At 45.8% G+C, this 25,626-nt stretch overlaps 2 protein-coding genes across 4 annotated transcripts; one reads left to right on the top strand and one right to left on the bottom strand.

Annotated features, from left to right (window-relative positions):
* Nucleotides 1–8,733: 8,733 nt before the first annotated feature.
* Nucleotides 8,734–12,359, top strand: LOC127347614 (CRM-domain containing factor CFM9, mitochondrial). Its single transcript, XM_051373782.2, has 3 exons — nucleotides 8,734–9,220; nucleotides 10,172–10,573; nucleotides 10,797–12,359. The coding sequence occupies exons 1-3, from the start codon at nucleotides 8,852–8,854 to the stop codon at nucleotides 11,889–11,891; spliced, it is 1,866 nt and encodes a 621-aa protein (XP_051229742.1). The 5' UTR covers nucleotides 8,734–8,851; the 3' UTR covers nucleotides 11,892–12,359.
* A 3,891-nt stretch (nucleotides 12,360–16,250) lies between these two features.
* Nucleotides 16,251–25,227, bottom strand: LOC127347597 (VIN3-like protein 1). Of its 3 annotated transcripts, none has more exons than XM_051373766.1 (4): nucleotides 24,985–25,227; nucleotides 18,958–19,482; nucleotides 17,839–18,140; nucleotides 16,251–17,739 (listed from the first exon to the last, which is right to left on the bottom strand). In XM_051373766.1, the coding sequence occupies exons 2-4, from the start codon at nucleotides 19,389–19,391 to the stop codon at nucleotides 16,628–16,630; spliced, it is 1,848 nt and encodes a 615-aa protein (XP_051229726.1). In that variant the 5' UTR covers nucleotides 19,392–19,482; nucleotides 24,985–25,227; the 3' UTR covers nucleotides 16,251–16,627. The 3 variants fall into 3 exon arrangements, with proteins under 3 accessions (XP_051229726.1, XP_051229729.1, XP_051229734.1); XM_051373769.2 differs by lacking the exon at nucleotides 24,985–25,227 and adding an exon at nucleotides 22,998–23,074; XM_051373774.2 differs by lacking the exon at nucleotides 24,985–25,227 and adding an exon at nucleotides 20,097–21,651.
* Between the last annotated feature and the right edge of the window lie 399 nt (nucleotides 25,228–25,626).

Genomic DNA, 25,626 nt, shown 5'->3' with positions numbered 1-25,626 from the left:
AAAGCAATGGTAAATGTAATAAGTAAACAATTGAATCATATAGCAAAGACTTTTCATGAATAGTACTTTCAAGACAAGTATCAATAAGTCTTGCATAAGAGTTAACTCATAAAGCAATAAATTCATAGTAAAGGCATTGAAGCAACACAAAGGAAGATTAAGTTTCAGCGGTTGCTTTCAACTTGTAACATGTATATCTCATGGATATTGTCAACATAAAGTAATATAATAAGTGCAATATGCAAGTATGTAGGAATCAATGCACAGTTCACACAAGTGTTTGCTTCTTGAGATGGAGAGAAATAGGTGAACTGACTCAACATAAAAGTAAAAGAAAGGCCCTTCGCAGAGGGAAGCATCGATTGCTATATTTGTGCTAGAGCTTTGATTTTGAAAATAAGAAACAATTTTGTCAACGGTAGTAATAAAGCATATGCATCATGTAAATTATATCCTACAAGTTGCAAGCATCATGCATAGTATACTAATAGTGCCCGCACCTTGTCCTAATTAGCTCGGATTACCTGGATTATCACCGCAATACATATGTTTTAACCAAGTGTCACAAAGGGGTACTTCTATGCCGCCTGTACAAAGGTCTAAGGAGAAAGCTCGCATTGGATTTCTCGCTTTTGATTATTCTCAACTTAGACATCCATACCGGGACAACATAGACAACAGATAATGGACTCCTCTTTAATGCATAAGCATTCAACAACAATTAATTTTCTCATATGAGATTGAGGATATTTGTCCAAAACTGAAACTTCCACCATGGATCATGGCTTTAGTTAGCGGCCCAATGTTCTTCTCTAACAGTATGCATGCTCAAACCATTCAACTCATGGTAAATCGCCCTTACTTCAGACAAGACGGACATGCATAGCAACTCACATGATATTCAACAAATAGTAGTTGATGGCGTCCCCAGGAACATGGTTATCGCACAACAAGCAACTTATAAGAGATAAAATGCATAAGTACACATTCAATACCACAATAGTTTTTAGGCTATTTATCCCATGAGCTATATATTGCAAAGGTAAAGAATGGAAATTTAAAGGTAGCACTCAAGCAATTTACTTTGGAATGGCGGAGAAATACCATGTAGTAGGTAGGTATGGTGGACACAAATGGCATAGTGTTTGGCTCAAGGATTTGGGATGCATGAGAAGTATTCCCTCTCGATACAAGGCTTAGGCTAGCAAGGCTATTTGAAACAAACACAAGTATGAAGCGGTACAGCAAAACTCACATAAAATACATATTGTAAGCATTATAAGACTCTATACCGTCTTCCTTGTTGTTCGACCCTTACTAGAAAATATCTAGACCTTAGAGAGACCAATTATGCAAACCAAATTTTAGCGAGCTCTATGTATTTCTTCATTAATAGGTGCAAAGCATATGATGCAAGAGCTTAAACATGAGCACAACAATTGCCAAGTATCACATTATTCAAGACATTCTACCAATTACCACACGTAGCATTTCCCGTTTCCAACCATATAACAATTTAACGAAGCAGATTCAACCTTCGCCATGAACATTATGAGTAAAGCCTAAGGACATATTTGTCCATATGCAACAGCGGAGCGTGTCTCTCTCCCACGCAATGAATGCTAGGATCCAACTTTATTCAAACAAAACAAAAACAAAAATAAACAGACGCTCCAAGCAAAGTACATAAGATGTGATGGAATAAAAATATAGTTTCACTAGAGGAACCTGATAATGTTGTCGATGAAGAAGGGGATGCCTTGGACATCCCCAAGCTTAGACGCTTGAGTCTTCTTGAAATATGCAGGGGTGAACCACCGGGGCATCCCCAAGCTTAGAGCTTTCACTCTCCTTGATCATATTGTATCATCCTCCTCTCTTGATCCTTGAAAACTTCCTCCACACCAAACTTAAAACAACTCATTAGAGGGTTAGTGCACAATCAAAATTCACATGTTCAGAGGTGACATAATCATTCTTAACACGTCTGGACATTGCACAAAGCTACTGAAAGTTAATGGAATAGAAAAATCCAGCAAGCATAGCAAAACAGGCAATGCGAAATAAAAGGCAGAATCTATCAAAACAGAACAGTCCGTAAAGACGAATTTCTAAGAGGCACCAGACTTTCTCAAATGAAAATACTCAAATTGAATGAAAGTTGCGTACATATCTGAGGATCACTCACGTAAATTGGCATAATTTTCTGAGTTACCTACAGAGAATTAGGCCCAGATTCGTGACAGTAAGAAATCTGTTTCTGCGCAGTAATCCAAATCTAGTATGAACCTTACTATCAAAGACTTTACTTGGCACAACAATGCAACAAAACTAAGATAAGGAGAGGTTGCTACAGTAGTAACAACTTCCAAGACTCAAATATAAAACAAAAGTGCAGTAGTAAAATCATGGGTTGTCTCCCATAAGCGCTTTTCTTTAACGCCTTTCAGCTAGGCGCAGAAAGTGTGTATCAAGTATTATCAAGAGATGATGCATCTACAGCGGGGTTTGGAGTTTTCTCAACCATGCGTTGTATTTTGTATACATAAGTTTCAGAGGCTCCCTTTTCATTAATCTTGGGCTTGCTACTCTCATCAAACAAATTTTCAGGGACAAGCCAAGCGTAATTATCATCTAGAGCTTCATGCATTCCTAGGAGCTTACAAGGTATTGGTGCTTTAATCTCCCCACCATCATTAACATTATTAGTGTACTTAATTCTATCCATATCCATCTTTTCAAGTGTTCTTTTAAAATCGGTGAACATACCAAGCCTCTTATGCTTAATAAAAACTTTTCTAGCTTCTTTAGCTATATCCTCAAATTCTCGCACAAGGACTTTTAAAACAAAATCTCTCTTTTCTCCCATCTCCATATCAGAAAGTGTAAGAAACATGTGTTGTATCATGGGGTTGAGACTAATAAATCTAGTTTCCATCATGCGTACCAAACAGACAGAGGCATCTTCATAGGTAGGGACAGTTTTTGCCAGGGGTATATCTTCAAGATCTTCATGCATACTAACATGGGTGAAAAATTCTTCTATATTATCTCTTCCAATTATAGACCCTTGTCCTACCGGTATATCTTTTAAAGTAAAATTGGGAGGAAACATGATGAAATAAGTAAGGCAAATGCAAGTAACTAATTTTTTGTGTTTTTAATATGGAGAACAAGATAGCAAATAAAGTAAAACTAGCAACTAATTTTTTGTGTTTTGATTTAGTGCAGCAAACAAAGTACTAAATAAAATAAAGCAAGACAAAAACAAAGTAAAGAGATTGGAAGTGGAGACTCCCCTTGCAGCGTGTCTTGATCTTCCCGGCTACGGTGCCAGAAAACAGTCTTGATACGCGTACAACACGCGACCGTTGGGAACCCCAAGAGGAAGGTGTGATGCGTACAGCGGCAAGTTTTCCCTCAGTAAGAAACCAAGGTTTATCGAACCAGTAGGAACCAAGAAGCACGTTGAAGGTTGATGGCGGCGGAGTGTAGTGCGGCGTAACACCAGGGATTCCGGCGCCAACGTGAAACCTGCACAACACAACCAAAGTATTTTGTCCCAACGTAACAGTGAGGTTGTCAATCTCACCGGCTTGCTGTAACAAAGGATTAGATGTATAGTGTGGATGATGATTGTTTGCAGAGAACAGTAGAACGAGTATTGCAGTAGATTGTATTCGATGTAAAAGAATGGACCGGGGTCCACAGTTCACTAGAGGCGTCTCTCCCATAAGAATAAGCATGTTGGGTGAACAAATTACAGTTGGGCAATTGACAAATAAAGAGGACATGACCATGCACATACATGTTATGATGAGTATTGTGAGATTTAATTGGGCATTACGAAAAAGTACATAGACCGCTATCCAGCATGCATCTATGCCTAAAAAGTCCACCTTCAGGTTATCATCCGAACCCCCTCCAGTATTAAGTTGCAAACAACAGACAATTGCATTAAGTATGGTGCGTAATGTAATCAACAAATACATCCTTAGACATAGCATTGATGTTTTATCCCTAGTGGCAACAGCACATCCACAACCTTAGAGGTTTCTGTCACTCCCCCAGATTCAATGGAGACATGAACCCACTATCGAGCATAAATACTCCCTCTTGGAGTTACAAGCAAAAACTTGGCCAGAGCCTCTACTAGTAACGGAGAGCATGCAAGATCATAAACAACACATAGATGATATTGATAATCAACATAACATAGCATTAATTTATTCATCGGATCCCAACAAACACAACATGTAGCATTACAGATAGATGATCTTGATCATGTTAGGCAGCTCACGAGATCCAACAATGATAGCACAATTAGGAGAAGACGACCATCTAGCTACTGCTATGGACCCATAGTCCAGGGGTAGACTACTCACTCATCACTCCGGAGGCGACCATGGCGGTGAAGAGTCCTCCGGGAGATGATTCCCCTCTCCGGCAGGGTGCCGGAGGCGATCTCCTAAATCCCCCGAGATGGGATTGGCGGCGGCGTCTCTGGAAGGTTTTCTGTATCGTGGCTCTCGGTACTGGAGTTATTCTCGACGAAGGCTTAAGTAGGCGGAAGGGTAGGTCAGGGGGCGCCACGAGGGGCCCACACCACAGGCCGGCGCGGCTAGGGCTTGGGCCGCGCCGCCCTGGTGTGTGGCGGCCTCGTCGCCCCACTTCGTTTCCTCTCCGGACTTCTGGAAGCTTCGTGGAAAAATAAGATCCTGGGCGCTGATTTCGTCCAATTCCGAGAATATTTCCTTACTAGGATTCTGAAACCAAAAACAGCAGAAAACAGCAACTGGCTCTTCGGCATCTCGTTAATAGGTTAGTGCCGGAAAATGCATAAATATGACATAAAGTATGTATAAAACATGTAGGTATCATCAATAAAGTAGCATGGAACATAAGAAATTATCGATACGTTGGAGACGTATCAGGAGCGGGACCGGCCTGGCATCTGGTGGAATCGGCCAGGCGTCGGGCGGAATCGGTCCGGCCTCCCGAGCGGAATCGGCGAGCGGGAGCAGCTCCCAGATCGAAGACGGGGAATCGGGGAGAGATTGGGAGCAGGTCGCGACCAGAGACGGGGATCGAAGACGGGAATTGGAAGAGCAGCACGGACGATGGATGGGAGACTGGAAGATGAACAAGCAACGTCGGCCGGGAGAACTAGAGGATCAAATTTTGCTCTGATACCATGTTAAGCTTCATGCACTAGCCACTTGAACCAAAAGTCCGAACTGATGGAAAGGGCTAGGCAATTCACATATACACTTCACAACATTGTTAAGCTTCATGCACTAGCCACTTGAACCAAAAGTCCGAACTGATGGAAATGGCTAGGCAATTCACATATACACTTCACAACACCCCCACTCGCGTGTGACGGGAGAAGAGAAAGTCAACACGTGAAAGAAGAAGAGCACACCGAAACAGCGGTGGCTAAAGAGGGGGCAACAGCAATTTTTAGGCTTAATTGCGAAAACCATGTGAAAGCCAGGATTTGAACTCGAGACCTGGGGCTCTGATACCATGTTAGGGAAATATGCTTGTTGTATTACCAGGGGGCCAAAGGCCACAATATATAGTACATGTACAGGTGCACATATGCAGAAAGCCCCCTAACATAGGGAGAAACTACAGTATACAGATATATACATCTAACATTCCCTATCTCTTAAAGCCCTATCAGACTTCGATCCATACGGCGCCGGCCAATTTTGGAGCCCAATAGAATCGCCGGCAACCCCGTGCCGGCCCCTTTGCCAAGGGCACGAATCGGGCGCGCCGGGGTCTCGCAAGGCTGAAAATTTTGGGCGTGGGAGCCGCCTTTCAGTGACGCTAGGCGGGATATTTTATCGCCACGACGCCTGGCGGGAAACTCTCCCGTCACGGTGCCGCGCGGGAAAGTCTCCCGCCACGACACCGGGCGGGATGTTTCCCGCCTCGCCGGCGATCTATATTATCCCTCCTCCCTCGCCATTGCTGCAAAAACCCTAGAAAAAAGCACAATGTGGAATTCGTGGGATGAGGCGGAGGTAGAAGTGTTCGAGGTGGACCCGTAGCTCGCAGAGTACGAGGTGTGGGAGGAGGCGGCGCTAGCGGCGACCATAGATGCCTACGACGCGGGCGAGCGGCAGCGACGGGAGCGGAGGGAGTGCGTGGAGGCGCGACGGGAGGCGGAGCGGCAGCGGCAGGAGGCGGAGCGGCGGCGCCATGAGGAGGAGAACCGGGTGGCGCTCGAGGAGGCGGAGAGGCTGGAGATCCTGGAGGCGCTGCGGCGGCGGGAGGCGGCGAGCGAGCGCCGGTGGGAGGCGCGATGGCAGAAGGGGTGGGAGGAGCTTGCGCTACGGCGGTTGCAGCGGGAGGAGACGCAGCGTCAGGATGAAATCTACGAGGCGCGTCGTTTGGCGGAGATGCCGCTCCGGCTACAGTGGCAGGAGTTGGATCACCGTCGGCGACGGGAGGAGCTGGAGCAGCAGCTGCGTCAGGAGGCAGTGGCCGCGGATAGAGCCGCTTACTTGACGTTCGTGGCGGAGAGAGCAGGGGATTATCGACGGAGGAGCAGCGGAGAGAGCAGGGGAGAGACCACCGGGCGAAAATATTATTCATTCCTCGATCCTGAATGACATTAAAATGGAACTCTAAGCATAATATGTAGTTTGTGTAAAAAAAAAAAATATCTATCGGAGCCGCTGTTTTGGGGGCGCCGGTGTGGGAACAGCTCCCCCAAATAGAGGATGTTGTGCCGGCGGCCCCCAAATAGAGGTGTCGACGCCCCTGCCGGCGCCTATTTTGCGGCTACCGGTAGAGATGCTCTAATTGAGCTCAAATCGATGGTGATGTTTGCTGCCCAGATCGAATTCAAATAGATGTGGTTTAGACTTAACCATGTAACTGAGTATCACATGAATTGTCTTGTGATTCCCAACGATTCGGTGAAAAAAATTGATGGCACCAAAATATTTGAGTTGGGCAAATTATGTGTGTTTCAGTGAGACCACTCTTTTCTAAGTTCAAATAACTAATTATTTTCTTACAGGACGAAGAACTCAATGGAAATTTGAGCGAGCCATGGGTCGCGTGGTTCATTGGGTTCGTCCAAGCCCCCCATGTTATGAATTCTATTTCTAGGGCTCTAAGATAGGGGGAAAAGTTTCGATAGGGTTTGTGAAATTAAATGTTTTTGGTAGGTAGTGAGAAAAGCTATTCTTGGCTGTAAATTCCGGTTAAATTTAAAAAATCCCCATCATCACAGTTTTACAAAACATAGCAAGACATCAGGAAATATATTTTCGTATTGTATGCAGCTGATATTTTCTCCTATAGACTCGATCAAACTTCATATGTTCATCAAAACTAAAACGCAACATAATTTTAGAAAAGAGGGGACATGTAGACATAGCAAACATCTACGTCACAAAGTTTCAGTTACGGGTTCAACTCGCAATTTTGAGAAACAGGACTAACAAATTTAGTTAGTCCGTACTAGTATTTGATTTATTTGAGATAATAACTACCGGAATTCATTGACGAAACCGATTACAAACAACTCTAAAAATAAAGGAAAATACAATATGATCCTAGACTTTTGCAACGTCACCAAACAAGTATAGAGACCGGATCAAGAGGCAGCATATCTTCCAACAACATCGAATCACCATCGCCACACTGGGCTTTGAACAGCGTAGGAGTGCCCATCCCGGAGGGTGAGAGCTAATTGCTAATATTCTTTTCCAGACCATCGGGCAGGCAGGAGATGGGGAAGAGCCAGCAGTACCTCCAGACAAAGATCCCCGAGCAGTAGACCCATGCCACCCGTAGAACACTCCACCATCTAGTAGGTTCAGGCGTCGACACGCCAAGACGCTGCAGTCGCAGACCACCAGAAGAGCACACACGACCCTAAAAAGGAGGATGGTGGTGCCATCCCCTTCCTCTCCCTCGCCACCACAACCGGCCAAGGGGAAGACAACATCATCAGCACTCCTGAATAGACTCCACATACCCCACGGCGGGGTCGAAGATCGGCCGCACCCGGGGAGACCACCCTCCCCAGATCCACAGATCTGATAGAATACCTGGCCAGCAGCTCGCCAGCGCTGCCACAAGTGGCCTTGGCGAGATGAGGATCGAGCTCCAACCCTCTTATTCTGATGCGACGCCGCCTCCACCATCCCGACGACGTCCCTCCAAAAACCAAGCCGAGCAGCTACCCGGCGCAGCAGGAGAGGATCCCCTGCCGCCGCCACGCCACCGGGGCTTTGCCCGACGGTGCCACCGGCGGCGGTAGGAGGAGGAGGGAGTTGGGGGCTAGGGTTGGGAGGGGGTGGGTTTCTTCGTGTGTGTTTTGCTTCATGCCGTTAACTCCGTACTAGTGTTAATTGACCAAATGTTGCGGCAATCTTTTGTAGATTCCACAACTCAAGGTGGTGAGCATCGGAAGATCGAGTTCGACCACACCCAAATTGGAAGCCAATGGAGCTACTCGTGACACCGCTAGGTTTTGCTGTATTTGTAAGAAATTCATGTACTAATTTGTTTGATGGGCACCTTTTTCGAATTGTGAGTTTCTACCTTTTATTTTGATAAAATTCGCAATAAACCTCTGCCATCCCTTTAGAAAATGAATTTATTAAGAATGTAAAATGGTGTAGCCCGACATCAAACAATGGCAGGCTGACGGTACAACGTTCGTCCACGTGGACAACAGCCCATCCAACGGACAGTAGAAGCTCCTCGCAGCAGCTCAGCCCAGGGTTTATCGCCCGAGCCGCCGCCGCCGCCGCCGACCTAAACCCGCGCCCCTTCCGCCCACCTCGCCGCCGCCTTCCGCAACCACCGGCGGCAAACCATGTGGGCGCTGAGAGGCCTCCGCCGAAACCTCCCGAGGGCAGCCTCCGGGCCGCTCCACGGGAGGTGCGCCCCATCGATAAGCTCCGCTCGCTTCGAGGCGGCGAGGAGAGGAGGGGACGAGGCGGCGGCCTCCGCGGCGGCAAGGGGAGGAGGGGACGAGGCGGCGGCCTCCGCGTCGGCGACGGCGGGCGCGGGAGTGCTGTGCCGGCGGCTGATGTCGACGAGCAAAGGGAGGAGCATGCGGAGCAAGGTGGAGAAGCGAATGGCGAAGGAGACCGGCCGCACGCAGCGGGAGCTGCGCCGCGCCGTCAAGCTCAGGAAGAAGCTCATGACCGAAGACGAGAGGCTCATCTACAGCATGCGGAGGGTAAGCGCCGTTTCCCCTCGCTTCCCGTCCCCTCCAACGCCCATTCCGGCGCAGGCGAAATGCTCCCCCCTCTCTTGTGGCGATGGTGCTTGCGGCATTTCGCCGTGATCCACTTTCTACGGTGAGATTTGTTCGATGTGCGCCTGCCTTTTATCAAGGGAATTCAGGATGTTTTTCCGCTTGTAAGAGCGAGAAATGCATCATTTGCATTGTGATATTTGTTCAAGTAATGATGAATCAAAGAAAGGAGATGGTATAAATCCAACTCCATTGCCTGTAAACTAAGATATTTTGATATAGATAACAAGGCTATCTCAAATAAAATACATCAGCTAACTCTGATAGAAAACTAAGACCTGTGGCTTCCCATTGTACTGATGATGCATGCACACAATCAATCGTGTGTTTAGGTGATCACCAACACCCGTACGGTTTCACAGTTAACAAAATAAAACTTACATAACCAATTGCCGGTGCCAATTGTTTGGACAGTTTGGTTTCTCAGATAAATATCAACATTTGCATTTGTCCTGATTGCCCGGTGAAGAATAGGTCACATCAGAGCTTGTAGAATATGCTTACCTTCTTTCTGAAATATAGGACATAGGCACGTTGTTCTCAGGATCTAAACAAGTGGTTCTCTAGTTGCTGCATTGAAGCATCTACTGAAAAAGGCTTACATTTGCCAGATCTATCAAGAAATTTTGTTTACACCGCTTTCCCATTTTTTCTGTTCTTTTGCTGCACGCATTTGGTGAGGAATTATGTACTCCTTGCCTCATCATTTCATTCCTTCTCTATAGAGATCAAACTAAGTACGATATCTATTTTATTTGTCATGTTTCTGTTTACTCAGCTTGTGTTATAATCTTGATTTTATTTGAATTGAAGAATCATATTTAGCATAGAAAATTCACTGGCTTGCCATGTTTTCTGGTTAATTTTATTTAGGCCAAGAAAAAAGTTGCTTTACTTCTACAAAAGCTCAAGAAGTACGAGCTACCAGACCTGCCAGCTCCTCGTCATGATCCAGAGCTTTTAACAGCTGAGCAGCTACAGGCTTACAAGAAGATTGGATTCAGAAATAGAAACTATGTCCCTGTTGGAGTTCGTGGAGTCTTTGGAGGTGTTGTTCAAAACATGCATATGCACTGGAAATTCCATGAGACGGTACAAGTTTGCTGTGACAACTTTCCAAAGGAAAAAATTAAGGAAATGGCATCAATGCTAACAAGATTGAGTGGTGGTATAGTGGTTAACATTCACAATACCAAAACAATTATCATGTTTCGAGGAAGGAACTACCGTCAACCAAAGAACCTCATACCTTTTAACACGCTTACCAAAAGGAAGGTCAGTCCCTTGCAATTACTTTTTCCTGGTAAATGATGCTTTGGATTATACCACTCTGCAATGACATTTGGACACTCCTATGGATTACTCTAAAAAAAATCAGTTGATAGTTCAACCCAGTTTTCCTATTGTTTCTCACTGTTTTTGGTTTTGTCCATTTTGTATTTATTTGGTTATATTGTTGGCTTTGTGCTATGATTAAATGTGATCATCCTTACTGCAGGCTTTATTCAAGGCTAGATATGAGCAGGCTCTTGAGTCTCAAAAACTAAATATCAAGAAAATAGAGACAAACCTTCGTCGCAAAGGTATCAACCCAGAGGACCCAGTTGCAATGGCCAGTATCCAGCGAGTTGCCTCGACATTCTTTAGAGCCATAGATGAGCAGCAGGGTACTCCCTACGTCTTCCGTGGAGATAATCAACCTCCTGCCGGGACTACTGAATTAAAAGAACCGCATGATCATCCATCTGAGGATAGCGACCAGGAGGAGCTTGACCACTTCATTGCAGAAATAGAGAGTGCAGCAGAGAAACAATGGGAGGAAGAGGAGGCAGCAGAGAAGGAAGAAACTTCAAGGCTGCAATATCGCTACAGAGAAGAGATGGGTGAGCGGAGGGGTTTCAGTAGAAGCTATGACAACTCAGATGGTGATGATAGAAGCCAGGGAAGATACAGGAGAGATAACAACAGCAATAAATGGACAACTGATAAGAGGAGATGGGATGATGATAGTGACATAGAAGCGTCAGGCGAGGATTTGGATGATCGCAGGGGTTTCAGTAGAAGCTACGACAACCCAGATGCCGAGGATAGAAGCCAGGGAAGATACAGGAGAGATAACAATAACAATAACAATAAAAGGACATCAGATTCAAGGAGGTGGGATGATGATACTGAGGCGTCAGGTGAGGACTGGGACTCTGATGATGGCAGGGATAATGCAGTTGGGTTTGACAATGAGAGGGGTGCACCTGATGAACATCCTCGGCGATTTGAAAGCATGAGACCTGAGAGGAGCAGATCTAGTCACACGCAGAACTACACGCCTGGGGCCTCCAGAGGTTCCAGTCAGACTCCAAAAAGATCAGTTACTGTTTCTGATGACAGTGAGGATGACGATTCGGACACTGAAAATGACGATGTGTGGGGATCGGATTACAAGGAAGAGACTAGCTCAAGAGCCCAAAAGGTGAATTTCTCTAATTACGAGAGCAGCAGCAGCAGTGAGGAGGAGGGTACCAGTGACAATTGGAAGCGCAGCGGCAGTACCGGCCAGATGAAGAAAAATACTGATGAGGACTGGGACAGTGACTGAGAAATAAAAGAAACTGTCAAACCTGGATGTTCCATGGCTGATACTGTCGCATTTCATCCACCTGAGTTACTTTAGGAAGGAGTATGATAAGCTTGTTTTGTGGTAGCTTCTGTTTCAACGGTCCAGACAGTTGCTGCTCTGATTCCACTCGACATCGCGGCAAGTGATTGTGAACTGTTTGAATTGCATCTCGAAGCACGTAGTTGACACATCCCAGGCACATTCCTAAAGCAGTCTCTACATGTTACATGTTGCCACCAGCCGTGTGGTGACCATAATGGGAGGCCAAGGTGTTGAATGCGTTCCTTGCCTAATTTGTTTGGCAAATTCCTAGGTTAAAGGGGTCTCTGATGGTTCATCATTTATAAGAACACATCTGCTGTGGACAATAACTTGCACATAGAAGAAATATTGTTTGAAGGCCCTGCTTGTTGTATCCCCTTGAGTAATAATAATTTTATTCTTTCATTGGGATGCTCTTTTTTGAGAGGAAATAGCTGCGAATTTATTATCCGAAGACCGCAGCCTTCCTTAGCTAGCTTATGGGCAACATTGTTCCCAGAACGACTTGCCCATCTGACCAAATGGTCATCTACCGAATGAAGAAGTCCTTAACCTCCTCTATTAGAGGACTGCGTACCGATATGTCCAGCTCCCCGCTTGTCAGCTTCATCATCACACCCTTCTATCCGTTTCCAAAACGATCTTTTTTTAACAAGCCAGAACGACCTTAGACAGGTTCAGATACTTTACCAGTTCTATCGCTAGCTCTCATAGCTCCACCTCCTCTGGATTAGCAACCGAAGGAGAAAAAAATGGTAGGCCCCCGCATGGTAACCTCCATGGTGATCGCCACTTCTCTGCCTCCATTTCCAGTTGATTTCGCCTCCTCTGGATCTGCAACCGAAGGGGGGAAAATGGCAGGCCCCCGCAAGGTAACCTCCATGGTGATCGCCACTTCAGATGATTTCACCACAGCACCATCCGCGTTAACTTTTACCCAGCTTTCCATCAGAGGGCCGGTTGCAGTTTTGGGTTCTGAATGTTGAGCCACTCAATAAGAGCATCTCTAACAGACGCGCTATATCACGGCGCGCTAAAACCAAGAATTTGCGCGCGGTAAACAGATAGCGCGCGCTGTGCCGATTTTTCCTCCGCCGGACGCGCTAATATGCAGCGCGTGCGCGGGCTGAAAAAATGGTCCTCCGCTAGGCGCGGCAAAATACAGCGCGCGCGGGCGCGGAAAATAGATTTCTAGACTATTTTGCATTCACAAAGATCAAATAAACACACATAATTCATGAAACAAATGACACAAAGTGCAACAACATCACATAGTTCAACAACGACACACAAAATGACGTAGTTCAACAATGACACACGACATATGGTTCAAATGGACAAAGTGGAACACATAATGCATATCACAAATGCATATCACACTTCCGTATTTTCCAAGTCAACACCTTCTTCTTCCTCCTCGTCATCTTGGGTTGAAAGAGTAATAGTAGCATTCATGGAAGACACGAAGCTTCCCGGTGGTGCTCCCATACTCCCATACACACCACTCACCGAGCCTCCCATGGTCCCTCCAAACACTCCTCCATAGCTTGGTCCTCCCATGCCGGCCATGCCTCCATAGCCTCCCATGCCGGCCATGCCTCCCATGCCGGCCATGGGTATGCTTCCCATGCCGGCCATGCCTCCCATGGTGGGCATGGGCATGCTTCCCATGCCGGCCATGCCTCCCATGCCTCCTCCAAACGTCGGCATGCCTCCTCCAAACATGCCGGTAGTGGAAGTGTTCATGTTGGCTACCAACAATCTCTTTTTGGCCAACACTTCATCGCGAAGAAGGTTGATGTACTCCTTTTGCCTCTCATCCATATGGGAAGTATCCATCAAGAAAAGCTTCCTCTCCTCCTCCGCTAGGCGTGCATGCTCCTCGGTGGCTTGCCTCTTCTCCTCCAAAGCCAACTTCCTCTCCTCGTTAGCGGCAATCCTCTCCTCCAAAGCGGCTCTCCTAGCTTCAATAGCATCCATAGCCTCTTTCTCCAAGTTTTGTTGCATCTTTCTATCTTCATTTGCTTGCAACCTTGCATTTGCAATCCTTTCCATAGCCATGGCAATGTCATCATCTCCGGCCTTCTTTCCCTTCATTTCCTTGACGGTCTTCCTACCATGCACATTCCTCCGCCCATTGTTGACGGAGTGAGGAGTGGAGCTTCTCTTCTTCCCTTCATCACTTGAATCATCATCATCGATGATTGTTGCATCACCGGTAGCATTGGCCGCCATAGTTGCCGCATCCAACTTGCCGCGCGTCTTCCACTTCTCTTCATTCCCTAGCACGTCATAGCAATGATGCAAGGTGAATGGCTTGCCAAGAATCTTGTTGCCTTTCTTGTTCTTCTTTCCCACATCCCTAAACAATCCTTGAGCCATGGAGTTCTACACATATGCGGAAAAGAAAATAGATGAGCCATATGAAGTAGAACCGTATTCTTCTCATATGAGCCATATGGTGAACATAGTAGAATGACTTACCCTATCATTCTCATTAGTGCCACTTGGATTGAGAACATCGATGTTGGCTTGCACGCTCGCCCATTTTTGGCAATCGGTGTTGATATCGGACCAACGGGACCGAAGTGAGCGCATGGTTCGCTCGATCCCACTTGTGTTGTGTGTGTTGAAGTACTCCGTCATCCTCATCCAATATGTTTCTCTTGTTTGATCGGTACCGGTTGTTGGATCCATTCCAATTGTCAACCACGTCTTGCAAAGCAACTTGTCCTCCGCTATGGTGTAGTTGGCGGACCGGCCGGAAGGGCGAGGTTCAATCAACCCTTCTCCTTCCTCATCTACATCCTCATATTCCTCCTCCCCATCGGCGGCTTCATCATGCAAGAACGAGGATCCAACATTCATTGTCTCCATGAATGCCGCATCATCCACTCTACATTGCAATGAAATTCATTACTATACGGCTAGGTATGCATCTAATAAACTACAATTCGACAAAAACTAGTGTTTTTTACCTCTCGGACATTTCATCATCCACCATATGTGCGCCCGCGCGGTTGCCGGACGGAGGCGTCGGCTGGGTCGGCGGAGGAGGAGGAGGAGGAGGAGGCGCCTGGTTCGGCGCCGGAGGAGGAGGCTGCCGGCGGGGGACGGGCGCCTTCGCTTTCTTCGGCGGGGCCGAGGTGCGGCCATTTGTTCGACGGCGCCTTCCCCCTCCTCGGCGTGGGTCGCGCGTTGCCGGTGCCCTGCGCGGCCATCTGCGCCGCGGCAGCGCCGCGTGCGCAGCCCGCGCGCGGCGGACGAAGAGCGCGCGCAGCAGCCGTTGGGTTGCCGCTGTCGGCGCCGCCGCTAGGGTTTGGCGGTGGCGCGGCGGAAGTGGCGGCGGCGGAGGGTGGGACGAGAATAGGGAGGGTCGGCGGGTTGCCGGAGGGTCGTCCATCGTCGGGATCGCCGCGGCGCGCGGAGACGACGGATTGGGCGCTCGGGGCAGCGACGCGGAAGAGGAAGTTTCAGCGCGGGGGATTTTCGCGCTTGGACGAGCGTTGCCGCGCGCTGTAGCCGACGCGCCAGATATGCCGCTCCGGTTTGTGCAAAACGCCACGCGCTCTAAAATTTTTACAGCGCCGCGCCGTTTACCGCGCCTGCTGGAGCGCCACATTCCCTCCCGCGCGCGCTATATCGGACGTTTTTATGCCGCGCGGCCTATATAGCGCGTCTGTTGGAGATGCTCTAAGATATACTATCTCTGTTTCAAGGAATAAGGCGTCCTCGTTTTACGTGTTTTTTGTTTGAACAAAAATTACTTTAAATATATAAAGATTGTTTGTATAAAATTAGCATTATTAGAAAGTGATTTTCAATACGAATTCAACGGTGCTAATTGCATATAATATAGTCAAGATTTTATTGCTCAATTTTTATGGTCAAAGTTCATCTTGAAAAACGCATGCGTCTTATTCCTTGAAACGGAGGTAGTACTCCGTAGCAATCAACTTCATTGGGATGCTGTTTTTTGTCATGTTTATAACATCTGTGATCAGTTAGTCTGAGCCAGATATCAGGAATTGTTATAAAACCTTATTATTCTCCTAGCACTACCTTTCCTTCCCCAGCTCATCTGCCTCACCGTCAGCCTGATATCACCAATACACCACGTCCCTCTGCCACAGATAGTGAGCCATGATCAGTGGGGACAAGGAAAACCCACAGTATGTTTGCTAGTGCCCCCTGGAACACCTCCGCCAGCGATAAATTTTGAGCATATGAACGATTTATACCAACCAAATATATAAGGCAGCCTAGCCAACAAATAGTACCAAGACACTGGTATCAAGCAGATGTAAGCCATACATGACATCATATAAGATTGTTCCAGTACTCTGACAGAAAACTAAAGTACTAAACAGAAAAGAAGAGGAAATTATTTCCACTATTTCTTTGTGGAAAGGGAATATTCCAATGCAATCTATTTTCTCCCTAAAATAATTTTCCTAAGTAGAATTATGAAGATAGGAATTTCTAAGTAAACCAAAAATCCTATTTCCACAGGCTCGGAATGGCAATGTTGATGTATGAAAATTGTGCACGTTCTGATCTGGTATGGAATGAACTGAACGAGCATTCTCATTCCGGGCGATCAAAAGCAATCAGATTTCACTGAATTTGATCTGAAAACTGTAGATTATCAATGAGTTAGTGAAATCTCGAGTTTATCTTTTGTCCAAATGGCATAGCTCATTGCAGAGACCTGTTTTCGGTCTCTTGCAGTTTACAATTTCTCCAAAAGAATCAACAAGCTGCTCAGCCAGGCAACTTGGTTCCTTATTTAGTGTTTTGATGAATGTGCTGACGACCCTATGTTCATTCTCCGTCGACCTTAGACTCAGCCAAGTCAAAAACTTCATTCGGAAATCAGTCTCTATGTGTCCCTCGCACTCCAACGACCGTATCACCTTCACGCAGTGCTCGTAGTCCTCATCCAACTCTGTAGGTCTTTTCTGAAGTTGTTTTTGGCGGCAGATGGCCAAAACTCCATCCTGCTCACAGCTTGCATTATGCACATCATGGCGTTGCTTTGCCTTGCCCCCTGGACGAGATTCAACAGCAGGCAGTTCCGCACTCCTGGCTGCTGCACAAGCCTCAGAGCCACCACTGCCATTTGATTTTAGAAGTCCGTTATTTAAATCATGGCACTTGTCAGGGGAAGAGTCTATGTCCATGGGCATGGGCGCCTCGACATTTAGGTCAGGAACAGAAAATGTATTGAACTGAAGCCTGCGACAAGCACCAGATAACATATGACCCTGTTCACTGTCTTCTTGTTGCTCTGCTTCTGTGGCACTTCTGTCACAAGAACCTTCATACACATCCTCAAAATAGCCTTCTTCAGCCCAAGCTCGACGCAAGATCCTTCCAACATCTCGGATCCTGAATCCACTGGACTTAGAAGCCTGGTTCCCATCTCTTCTCTGCTTCTGCAGGCATATAGCCATTGCATTCTGCGTCGCACGATTGGTAAGTAGCTCGTTGCTCCCAGTATAACATTTAGCTTCAGAATGCCCAAGGATCCCATCATCTGTGAATGATATAACTCTAAAGGAATACTCTGTGCATGTAGCAAGGTTATAAACAAGTATTTTTCGTTGATCTTTCGACAAAATTACAGGCTCATCCATGTTTGGTTGCTCTCTGCTCTTCCAGTGCCATAGCTTATAACCTTTGATGGTGTCCGATGATGCTACTTTAGTTTCCTTTAAGATGATAACAAGGGAAGAAGATGCAATGTCTTCAAATCTGAATCTGCACGCAGCAGGTAATGAATCTGCACAAGAAGTGTGTACGTGTAATTTGCAAAATCAGATGACCATTATTATGACAGTCTTTTCCCAGAAAATTTTATCATGGCAGTATAGGTCATTACCTCGAAGATGCAAATCTGGAGAACTCAACCACTCATCAGCTCTTTGAATTGCTAGAGAGCAAAGTTTCAGTATATCACTACCACCAGACAACCTGCTTACAATACCACGTGCCATCTTTGCCGACATTCCATCAAGTGGACCAACCTCACATTCGAGTTTTGCTTTTGCATTTTCAATAATGTCATGCAATTCTTTATGACAGCTCGTCCCCTTCAATAGCCGATAACTGACATAAATGCGATGGCAGAGAATATCTACTCGACGAGCCTCTTTTGCAACCACTAGTTGCCTTCTCCAATAACTGCAGGACATAACATTCAAGTCAACTTTACAAATTGATCAATAATCATGGAAAATGTGACAAGCATTTCAATTTTTTAATAATGCCATAAGTGCATACTGCATGTACATTGATGCTAAGAAACCTAACATGCGACGGTGATGCCAAAAACCAAAATTAATATTTTTAATAATTATGAGTGTGCATCTCTTGTACAAGAAGTACAGAGTAGAATATTTGGACAATCTGAAAAAAGAGAGAGAATGAACTTCATAAAAGGGAATATACTGGGTATAGAGTATCGTGCATGCTACAGCTTGTCCAAACAGTTGAGGTTTATTTATCAAGCAAGATCATTTGAACTAACAGGAGACGACTGCTTCTAGTGAATAAAGATGATGAGAGAACTGTTCTTGATTCCTAGTTGAGTTGAACGGTACATGTCAGCTATAAATAGTGATACAAAAAATCTAGCATCTCTCCTTTTGTGTTTCGGATACAAGTTCTGAGAAATATCATTTATCGGCTAACATTGAAGAAACCCACAGTCTATCAATCAAGAAAGAAATGCATAATGTTTCTGAAGTACTCCCTCTGGTCCCTTTTAATTGGCTTGAATTTAGTACAACTTTAAATTAAATCTGAGTCAATTAAATAGGACCGGAAGGAGTAGTTACTGGCTAGTTTGAACTGCATTGTGACATAAGCAAATTTAAAACAATATGGCTATATGTATCCAAAGCAACTTCATTTTAGTACAAGACTCCAAGGTTCTAAGGATGTAAGTGTAGCAAGCACAAGAATGGGGAGAACGAGATTTGCATTAACATGTACTTACCTTAGTATTCCAGAAACCTTCCCACATGAAGCACAAGAATAACTCCCATCAAGATGAATAATTTTCCCTATATCAAAGCATCCCACCCTCTTGTGTCGGAAGGCACACTCAATATGGCAAGAAGAACCACAACACTGTTTGTCATCATTTTCAGATGCACAAACCAACCATAGACTAGGATCCTTATTGTCATCAAACTGATGGCAAATACAACATGAGCACCTCTTGCAGAAAGAATCTTCAGATGTTATAACAGCTTTGCAGGCCAAATTTCTACAGATCCAAGTGCTAGTGCATTTGACATCATGGCCAGTATCCTCTCCATTAACCGCTTCCTTCTTACTACCATGGCCATTTGCTATTGGTAAGACGGCTGCAGATTGTTTCTTCAATTCAACATTCTTGCTTGCTTTAACAGGTGTAGATTTGGACATGTCTTTACTTCAATTCAGCAAGCCTTTCTCTTTTTACTCACAAGCATGGGTAGTATTGTTCTAGGTTAGTAACTTCTGAACTCTCGAGTAACTGAAATGGAACATGATAATTCTTTTATCAGCAAGAGCAGCTAACCAGAATACAAAATCCAAAACTCTGCAGTAGATGCTACATAATCAACAGAGGGATGCACAAGAAATCCATAAGAAAGGAGTTTTTGGGATAAGAATATTAACTCGTGAAGAATCTTTATCAATCTTGAATACACGACTATGAAATATGAATCCAAAAGGAAACCAATGATATAGCACATCATAAACAATTGGTTCAGAATACAGATAGACTTTAGAATGACTGCTAATATCAAACCATTTCTTGTGTTAAAGAAAGTATGTCAGTAGTTATACGGAGTAACATATTCAAAAAAAATAGATCCCTTATTGAGGAACTTCAAGGTGAACTAATGAACAATGAAAGTACTAAATTGGCCTTTTGGTGACAACAGTGTACTAGATAGTGTAAAAGAATTCATAATACTAGATTTGAGCAGCTTTTACTAACATATTCTGGTCACAGTCCATTGTTAAAGTATATTGCAGAACATGAGAAGGCAACAAAGAACCTGTTTTATAGGAATAATAAACAAAATAACTAGAGCTACAGTGGACTAGCCAGGTGGCTACTTGTTATAAAGGAGAGACAACCTTGAGCTCCCAGCAGAAGTGCAGAGTCCAAGAATCAAGGGCTGGTTGGTTGGGCATGCATCAAGCAGAGCAATGCTAAGTTCTTAGGGGGAGTAATAAATAACTAAAATCGTTTAGCATCATGTAACATGTACTCCCTCCGTCCCATAATATAAGATACAACCTCCTATATTGGATGAAATAACATCTTATATTGCTGGACGGAGGAAGTAGCAAATAGCAGAAAGAAAGCAAAATTGGCATATACAGTTTAAGAACAAATCTTCTTCCCCTAATGGAAAGAGAACAATAAAAAGTTACACATCCCCTTTTAAACATTTCAAAAATGCTAAAACAACTAACCGAACATCAACTCTACAATTCCCCATAACAGAGCAATGCTCAACAAACCTAACAAAGCACCTTAAGAGTTAATCACATAGATAACACATAAGGATCCGACTGAATGTGGTTCAGGTGTGAGAATGGGGAATACAATCCCCTAATTCAGGACTTCGGATTGACAGGGATTTGTCAAAGATCCTCACTGGCAATATGGGCAGTGTTTTTGTTCCTGCTAAAAGAGTAACTCCCCATATTACTCTGGGGCTATCTGCTGACTTTGCAGATCAATTACATGGTTAGTCTATATAAAGAAAAATTTACTGAAGAGCTTGTATGATTGTACATCTTCTCTGAACAAGACACTCAATATCCTTAATCATGCCTTAGCCTTACTGCACATGACTAGTTTTCTAGAAATCACTGAAAATCAGAGTTTAACTAGAAATCGACTAATCGTAGCAAGTAACTACTTAACTAGAGCAAGACATGCCAAGTTGGCAAATCAAGTTCCAGAAATAGCAAATATTAACTATCAATAGCTAAGAAACTTATTGCTTGACCCTGTTATACACAACCACATAGCTTATTGACCAAATACTGAGGTAGCCATAATGCAGTCGACGCCACCAATCTATCTACAGTTAAACAAGCGCCAAGGAGAGAAAAAAGAGGGATCATAGCAGAACAGAATAGCAAGGCACCGCCCTTGTGTGCTAGCTAGCTAGCTCGAACAAAAATCTGCGAGGAGGATTGAGCAGCGCATGGGGTAGCAGAGCAGGATTCGATTCCCGTACCATTAGATCTTGCTGCCGCTGGTGGCGGCTAGGGTTTGGGCGCGCGAGCGCGCAAGAGACCAGCCGCAAAATCCGTGCACGACGCGGGCTGGAAGGTGGCAGCAAGGGTGGCCAGTAGAGTGAGGTGGTCTTGCTCCGGTGGTTAGCGGGCAAGGTTGTCTGGCCTCCCCTGGCGCGGCGACCAAAGAAGAAGAAAAGGGGGAAGGGGGAAGGGGCGTCGGATGGGAAAGCTATGGGCTGTGTCAAAGATCCTGATCGGCAAGGAGGTCAGGGCTCATTAATAGAAAAATAATGGGCTGTGATGCTTTGTTTGTTTCCTGCAAAAGGAGTAACTCCTCCGATTTCTCTGGGGCTATCTGGTGACTTTGCAGATCAATTACTTGGTTAGCATGTATAAACAAAATTGTAACCACGAGCTTATAAGAGTGCATCTCCCCTAAAACAAGACACCGAATATCATGCCTCGGCCTTACTGCACGTGGCTAGCTTGCTAGAAATCGAAGAAAAATAGAGATTAACTAGAAACCGACTAACCGTAGCAATTAGCAAATGCTAACAAGGAGGCTACTAAACTAGAACGAGACATGTCAAGTTGGTAAATTAAGTTCCATAAACAGCAAAGCTAATTATCAATAGCCAGAAAACTTAGTGCTTGACTCTGTCATGTTGCATCGTTGGGCTTAAGTAGCAAGTAATGACAGTGTGGGAGGCATACAGAAAAGGCAGTACCAAGAGGAAGCGGCGGCAGGTGAAGCCGTGGAGGTATGGTGAGAGGTGGAGGAGGTGGCAACTCAATGTTTTGACTACAGTTCAAGGCAAAGGGGTGATTATATTTGGGCACGAAATTAGAAATGGCAGCCCGACATTTTGACTACAGTTTGAGGCAAAGGGATGATTTGATTTGGGCCTGAAATCAGAAACGACTTCTGGTCAGAGATGTTATGGTCAGAAAAGTAAAACAGGGGATAATTGTACCCTTGTATACCACTTGTGGGAACATCGGATCCTTGATGTATCCATACAACATATTATAGACCATCAAGTTGTACACTAAACTTAAACTTAATCCCATCAAAGAATGATATTAAATCAGCATATATGTACTCATGTAACCCCCTTCATCGGTTTAGGGAGCCAACGCAACAGAAAAGGAAAGGAACACATGACGAGTTTTAAACCTGTGATTGTGAAGCTGGCAATATCTGTACTCCCTCTGATCCATATTACTTGCCACTGAAATAGATGTATCTAGAATTAAAATGTGTCTAGATACATCTATATTACTGTCAACTAATATGAATCGGAGGGATTAAGAGATTTTGTGTGATTAATCCAGTGAATTCATGAATGGCAGGCGCAAGAGCAAACCCTTCTCCAGGTATGGTAATGACTATCCAATTCCAATCAAACGATCCTAATACAGTATAGTAATTCGAGCAGCAGCCAGATCTATTTACTGCAGCTACCGTTTGCCTCGATCTCATCAATGCTGCGTGTTATAAAAAAAGGCAGCCGCTAGTATCCTTGATTAGTGAGGCAGCCATATGTATGTATGTACAGTTGAACACACACCCATGGAGCTAACGGTAGCAGGCAGCACACAATAGCAGTATAGCACGGCAAGGGATTCGATCTATCTGCGAACTAAAATCCGCAACACGTCGCCAGCTGAAACAGAGCAGCGCCCCGTCGCCGGGCCGTTTGTGGCACGAAACGGAATCCGCGGAGAGAATTGAGCGGCCCGTGGGGTGGGGGGGAGCAGGGCGGGACGAGAGTTCCGTACCGTTCGATCCTGGTGCTGCTGGCGGCGGCTAGGGTTTGAGCGGGCGAAGGGACGCGTCGGGGGGGGGGGAGCTCCGGCGGTTAGCGGGCAAGGTTGTCTGGCCTCCCCTGGCGCGGCGACCAGAGAAGAAGAGAATGGGGAAGGGGAAGGGCGTCGGATGGGAAACTATGGGCTGTGTCAAAGATCCAGATCGGCAAGGAGGTCAGGGCTCATTAATAGAAATAATGGGCTGTGATGCTTTGTTTGTTTCCTGCAAAAGGAGTAACTCCTCTGATTTCTCTGGGGCTATCTGGTGACTTTGCAGATCAATTACTTGGTTGGCATGTATAAACAAAATTGTAACCAAGAGCTTATAAGAGTGCATCTCCCCTAAAACAAGACACCGAATATCATGCCTTGGCCTTACTGCACGTGGCTAGCTTGCTAGAAATCGAAGAAAAATAGAGATTAACTAGAAACCGACTAACCGTAGCAAGTAGCAAATGGTAACTAGGAGCTACCAAACTAGAACGAGACATGTCAAGTTGGTAAATTAAGTTCCATAAACAGCAAAGCTAACTATCAATAACCAGAAAACTTAGTGCCCGACTCTGCCATGTAGCATCGTTGAGCTTAAGTAGCAAGTAATGACGGCGTGGGAGGCATACAGAAAAGGCAGTACCAAGAGGAAGCGGCGGCAGGTGAAGCCATGGAGGTGTGGTGAGAGGTGGAGGAGGCGACAACTCAATGTTTTGAGTACCCAGTTTGAGGCAAATGGGTGATTATATTTGGGCCTGAAAATTAGAAATGACAACCCAATGTTTTGACTACAGTTTGAGGCAAAGGGGTGATTTGATTTGGGCCTGAAATCAGAAACGGCTGCTGCCCTTCATCAAGTTGTACAGTGAACTCAATCCCATCAATGAATGATATAAAATCAGCATATACAAGTACTCATGCTGCCCCCCCTTCATTGGTTTAGGGAGCCAATGCAACAGAAAAGGAAAGGAACACATGATGGGATGTACCATCTCGGAGCTTAGGTACCAAGTAAGTGGGAGGCACGCAGAAAAGGCAGTGTCAAAAGGAAGCGGCGGCAGGTGAAGCCATATGGAGGTGCGGTGAAGTAGAGGAGGCAGCAACTCAATGTTCTGACTAGAGTTCAAGGCAAAGGGGTGATTACATTTGGGCCCGAAATTAGAAAAATGGCAACCCAACGTTTTGACTACGGTTTGGGCCTGAAATCAGAAACGACTTCTGGTGGGAGAAGTTCTGGCCAGAAGGATCCCAGCGAGTGTCCCCCCCATTTACAAGGCAGAGAAGTAAAACAGGGGATAATTGTACTTGTGGGAATGTCGAATCCTTGATGTATCCATACAGCATAGGTTATAGACCATCAAGTTGTACACTAAATTTGATCCCATGAATGAACTATATTAAATCAGCATATATGTACTCATGCTACCCCCCTTCATCAGTTCATAGGGAGCCAACGGAACAGAAAAGGAAAGGAACACATGACGAGCTGTACACCTGTGATTGTGAAGCTGGCAATATCTGTAAAAGATTTTGTATGATTAATCCAGTGAATTCATGAATGGCAGGCGCAAGAGCAAACCCTTCCCCAGGTATGGTAATGACTATCCAATTCCAACCAAGCGATCCTATTACAGTAGTAATTTCGCGCAGCAGCCAGATCTATTTACTGCAGCTACTACCGTTTGCCTCGATGTCATCAATGATGTGTGGTATAAAAGGGGGCAGCCGCTAGCATCCTTGATTATATGTATGTCCAGCTAAACACACACCGATGGAGCTAACGGCAGCAGGCAGCACGCAGTAGCACTGCAACGGATTCCATCTACTATCTGCGAACTAGAATCCGCAGCACGTCGCCAGCTGAAACAGAGCAGCGCCCCGCCGCCGGGCCGTTTGTGGCTCGAAACGGAATCCGCGGGGAGAATCGAGCGGAGCGTGGGGGGAGCAGAGCGGGAGGAGAGTTCCGTACCGTTCGATCCTGTTGCGCTGGCGGCGGCTAGGGTTTGAGCGGGCGGGCGGACGCGTCGGGGGGCAACTGCGAGATCCCAATGCGCGGCGGGGGGGCGGTGAGGAGGAGGAGGCGGCGGGGGTGGCGCGGTTGGTGGCCGGGCGGGGTGGCCGGCGAGGTGGTGTGGGGTGGTCCGGTCTCCTCCCGCGCGGCGACCGGGGAAGCAGGGGGGGAAGGAGGGCAGGGGCGTCGGGTGGGAAAAGGAAAGAATTGAAGACAAGTCCAATTATCTCCCTACACACAACACAAGTGGGCGTGGAAGAGACCAACCGGCGAGGTCGTAACGGAATGGAACGGGAGAGGAGGGCCGCCCACCGTGTCGCGTGGGGCGTGGACGGGTGCGGCCGTGCAGCGTACGTGAGGGGTTGGTGCACCTGATCGCTTCTGGCTAGGGGCATCTCCACCGGCCGAAAAATACTTCAGCTCCATCCTCCAATCTCGGGGTGACGTAATGTGATCGGCCGGTCCGTGACGATGCAAACCTGGTCCAAATATATACAGGGCCGTACCTGAAAAATTGGAGGCCCGGTGCAAAACTAAAAAAATAGATCTTAGTTACCAAAACATACTTTTAGTCTATGTTTTACCAATTTTAAGACCAAT

The sequence above is a fragment of the Lolium perenne genome, chromosome 1 (genome assembly GCF_019359855.2).
Source record: "Lolium perenne isolate Kyuss_39 chromosome 1, Kyuss_2.0, whole genome shotgun sequence".
NCBI classification, from domain to species: domain Eukaryota; kingdom Viridiplantae; phylum Streptophyta; class Magnoliopsida; order Poales; family Poaceae; genus Lolium; species Lolium perenne.
This window is presented reverse-complemented; position numbering and strand designations above follow the sequence as displayed.

What these genes read in the sequence shown, in the direction of transcription:
- LOC127347614 (XM_051373782.2), top strand. Translation starts at nt 8,852, where the DNA reads ATGTGGGCGCTGAGAGGCCTCCGCCGAAACCTCCCGAGGGCAGCCTCC. An exon ending in TCATCTACAGCATGCGGAGG is followed by an intron (nt 9,221 to 10,171) that starts GTAAGCGCCGTT and finishes AATTTTATTTAG; the next exon opens with GCCAAGAAAAAAGTTGCTTT. An exon ending in ACACGCTTACCAAAAGGAAG is followed by an intron (nt 10,574 to 10,796) that starts GTCAGTCCCTTG and finishes TCCTTACTGCAG; the next exon opens with GCTTTATTCAAGGCTAGATA.
- LOC127347597 (XM_051373766.1), bottom strand. Translation starts at nt 19,391, where the DNA reads ATGTCCAAATCTACACCTGTTAAAGCAAGCAAGAATGTTGAATTGAAG. An exon ending in AAGGTTTCTGGAATACTAAG is followed by an intron (nt 18,141 to 18,957) that starts GTAAGTACATGT and finishes TATGTCCTGCAG; the next exon opens with TTATTGGAGAAGGCAACTAG. An exon ending in TCCAGATTTGCATCTTCGAG is followed by an intron (nt 17,740 to 17,838) that starts GTAATGACCTAT and finishes CTTCTTGTGCAG; the next exon opens with ATTCATTACCTGCTGCGTGC.